This window comes from Suricata suricatta, chromosome 12, assembly GCF_006229205.1.
Source record: "Suricata suricatta isolate VVHF042 chromosome 12, meerkat_22Aug2017_6uvM2_HiC, whole genome shotgun sequence".
In the NCBI taxonomy this organism is placed as follows: Eukaryota; Metazoa; Chordata; class Mammalia; order Carnivora; family Herpestidae; genus Suricata; species Suricata suricatta.
This window is the reverse complement of record NC_043711.1, coordinates 4,784,607-4,787,503: the sequence shown is the minus strand read 5'-3', so window position 1 is coordinate 4,787,503 and position 2,897 is coordinate 4,784,607. Positions and strand designations below refer to the sequence as shown.

Sequence of the window (2,897 nt, the reverse complement as noted above, 5' to 3'; positions counted from 1 at the left end):
GGGGAGACAGGAGCTTTCACACATTGCTGGTGGGAATACCTATCAGTACAACTTTCCTGGAATTAAATTTGGAGTAGCTAATCAAGCTACATATGGATTTAGGTCTTAACTAAGCCACCTCACCTCCAGGACTCTACCCTGAAGACACATCTCCCACAAATATTGGAACGAGGCTAAGTAGTCAACTAAAATACCCTCACACATAGAAGAGGGTTGAATAAACTATGGTTCACCCTCACAGCTACGTAAAAGAGTAGGAATATCTCTACATGAATTGGAGTAATTTCTAGGATATACTGTTAAGTGAAAAATAAAGCACGTGAAAAAGGGCATCTCTGGTGTCCTTCCAAAGTCAAAGTCATGGGAGATGAGAGAAGGCTAAATATCTATCACAGATTGGTGACTCAGGAGCATGGCAATTAAACAGAATCCTGAAATGGTTCTTAAAGCATTAAAATGGACAGTGGGAGAAAAATTGTAAAACTAGATTAAAAAAGTCTGTGGTTTAACATCATTTTACAAATATTAATTCCCTGGTTTTCATCATTGTAGTACGGTCATATTGTTGGCTAACTTTAGGGGAATTGGAAGAAGGGTAATACAGAATTCTCTGAGCTGTTTTAAAAAGTTTTAATAGACACATCCAATGTTGTGTGACTCTACTTAGGGGAGGTCCCTAAAGGAGTCAAATTAATAGATAGAAAGTATTATCATGGGGGCCTGGGGTGGCAGAGTGGGATGTTAATGTTTGGTGGGGACAGAGTTTCAGTTTTGCAAGATAAAAAACATCCTGGAGGTGGAGGGTAGGGATGGTTGCACAACATTGTGAATATACTTATTTCCAGTGAACTGTACACTTAAGAATAGTTACAGCGACTCACACATATCAGAATGGCTAAAATTAACAATGCAGGTAACAAGAAATGTTGGCAAGGATGCAGAGAAAGGGGAACACTCTTGCACTGTTGGTGGGAATGCAAACTGGTACAGCCAGTCTAGAAAAGAGGATGGAGGTTCCTCAAAAAGTTTAAAGTAGAACTACCCTATGAACCAGCAATTACACTATTATTTACCCAAAGGATACAAAAGTGCTGATTCAAAGGGGCACATGCATCCTGATATTTACAACAGCATTATCTACAACAGCCAAGCTAGGGAAAGGGCCAAAATGAATGGATAAAGAAGATGTAAGATCGATCTATCTATCGATCTATCTATCTATCTATCTATCTATCTATCTATCTATCTATCTATACACACACACACACACACATATATTGCTAAGCGAAGTATGTCAGAGAAAGACAAATACCATTTGATTTCAGTCATATGTGGAATTTAACAAAACAGATGAACATAGGGAGGAAAAGAAGATGCAAACCATAAAACTGACTCTTAATGATACAGAACAAACTGAGTGTTGTTGGAAAGAGGTGGGTTGGGGGGGGGATGGGCTAAATGGGAGATGGGGATTAAGGAGGGCACTTGTTGGGATGAACACTGGGTTTTGTATGCAAGTGATCAATCACTAAATCCTATCCCTAAAACTAATATTCTCCTATATGTCAACTAACTGGAATTTATATAAAAATTTTGAAATAAAGAAAAACACACACACACAAAATGAAAACAGCTTCACAAGTTAAAAAGATAGTTACAATGATAAATTTTGTTGTGTATATCTTACACCAGGTAAAAAGAACAATTTAAATAAATAAATAAATAAATCTAATATTGTCTGATTTCACTCATAGGAGGTCCCTAGAGGAGTCCTATCCACAGAGACAGAGTAGATGGTGGGACCCATGGGTGGAGAGTCAGGTTTTATGGGAACAGAATCTTAGTTTGGGAAGATGGAAGTTTCTAGAGATGAACGGTGGGGATGGCTACACAACAATATGCATGTATTTAATACCATTGAAAGATACATCTAAAATGGTTAAAACAGTACATTTTACATTACGTATCTTTTGCTACAATAGAATAAATCTTTTTTCTAAATTTTTATTTATTTATTTATGAGAGACAGAGAGAGACAGTGGGAGCAAGGAAGGGTCAGAGAGAGAGGGAGATACAGAATCTGAAGCAGGCTCCAGGCTCTGAGCTAGCTGTCAGCACAGAGCCCGACACGGAGCTCGAACCCACGGACTGTGAAATCATGACCTGAGCCAAAGTCAGACACGTAACCGACTGAGCCACCCAGGCGCCCCACACAATAAAATAAATCTTAAGTAGTCTACCATGGTCCGTTTTGCCTTCTGAATTTACACAACGTCACCAAGTTATCCAGCTCCACCAGTCAGATATTCAGGAGTGGTTTTTCACTTTGGGGTACTCACATAAACCATTAGAGTTTGTGGAAATGAGAAAAGATTTTTTTCGGCTGGAACAGAAGGAAGTAGTGAAATACTAAGTTGGGGCCACATCATGGAAGATATTAAGTGCCAAGAGGGAAAGTTATTCATTTGTTCTCTTGGACAAATTTTATTGGGTCTGTTAGGTGACATTATTCTCTGTCCTTGGCACACAGCGATGAACAAAACAGATGTGGTCCCCACCCCTGTGAATTCTGACTAACAAAAACCAGTGCTTGAAACTCGAGGGTCCTGGGAACTCTACCTTCCTTTAAAGAAAAGCATCAAGCCAGCCTCAGAGCGAGTGAGGGGGACACACAGGGTAGGGACTTCTCTAAGGGCACCGAGACAGCCCAGACACTTCTATCTTGTAGTACGACTTCATCTTTACCTCACTGGCACACCCATGTAACACATGGCCCTGCCCCGTTCTGGGATTCCAGGATGATGTGCATTTCACCTTTACCTTCGCACGTCTCATGAGGCTCAGTGTACTTCTTCCCAGACGTGGACTGAAATCCATCCTTACAGGCACACTGGGTA

General features: G+C 40.2%; 1 protein-coding gene across 1 annotated transcript in view; it reads right to left on the bottom strand.

Annotated features, from left to right (window-relative positions):
• The window catches only part of LOC115273444 (putative adhesion G protein-coupled receptor E4P), a 39,966-nt gene that overhangs the window by 18,713 nt on the left and 18,356 nt on the right, over positions 1 to 2,897 (bottom strand). Inside the window, exon 4 of the mRNA XM_029916487.1 lies at positions 2,821 to 2,897. Within this exon, the coding sequence (XP_029772347.1) occupies positions 2,821 to 2,897 (77 nt within the window). The remainder of the gene's footprint in view (positions 1 to 2,820) is intronic.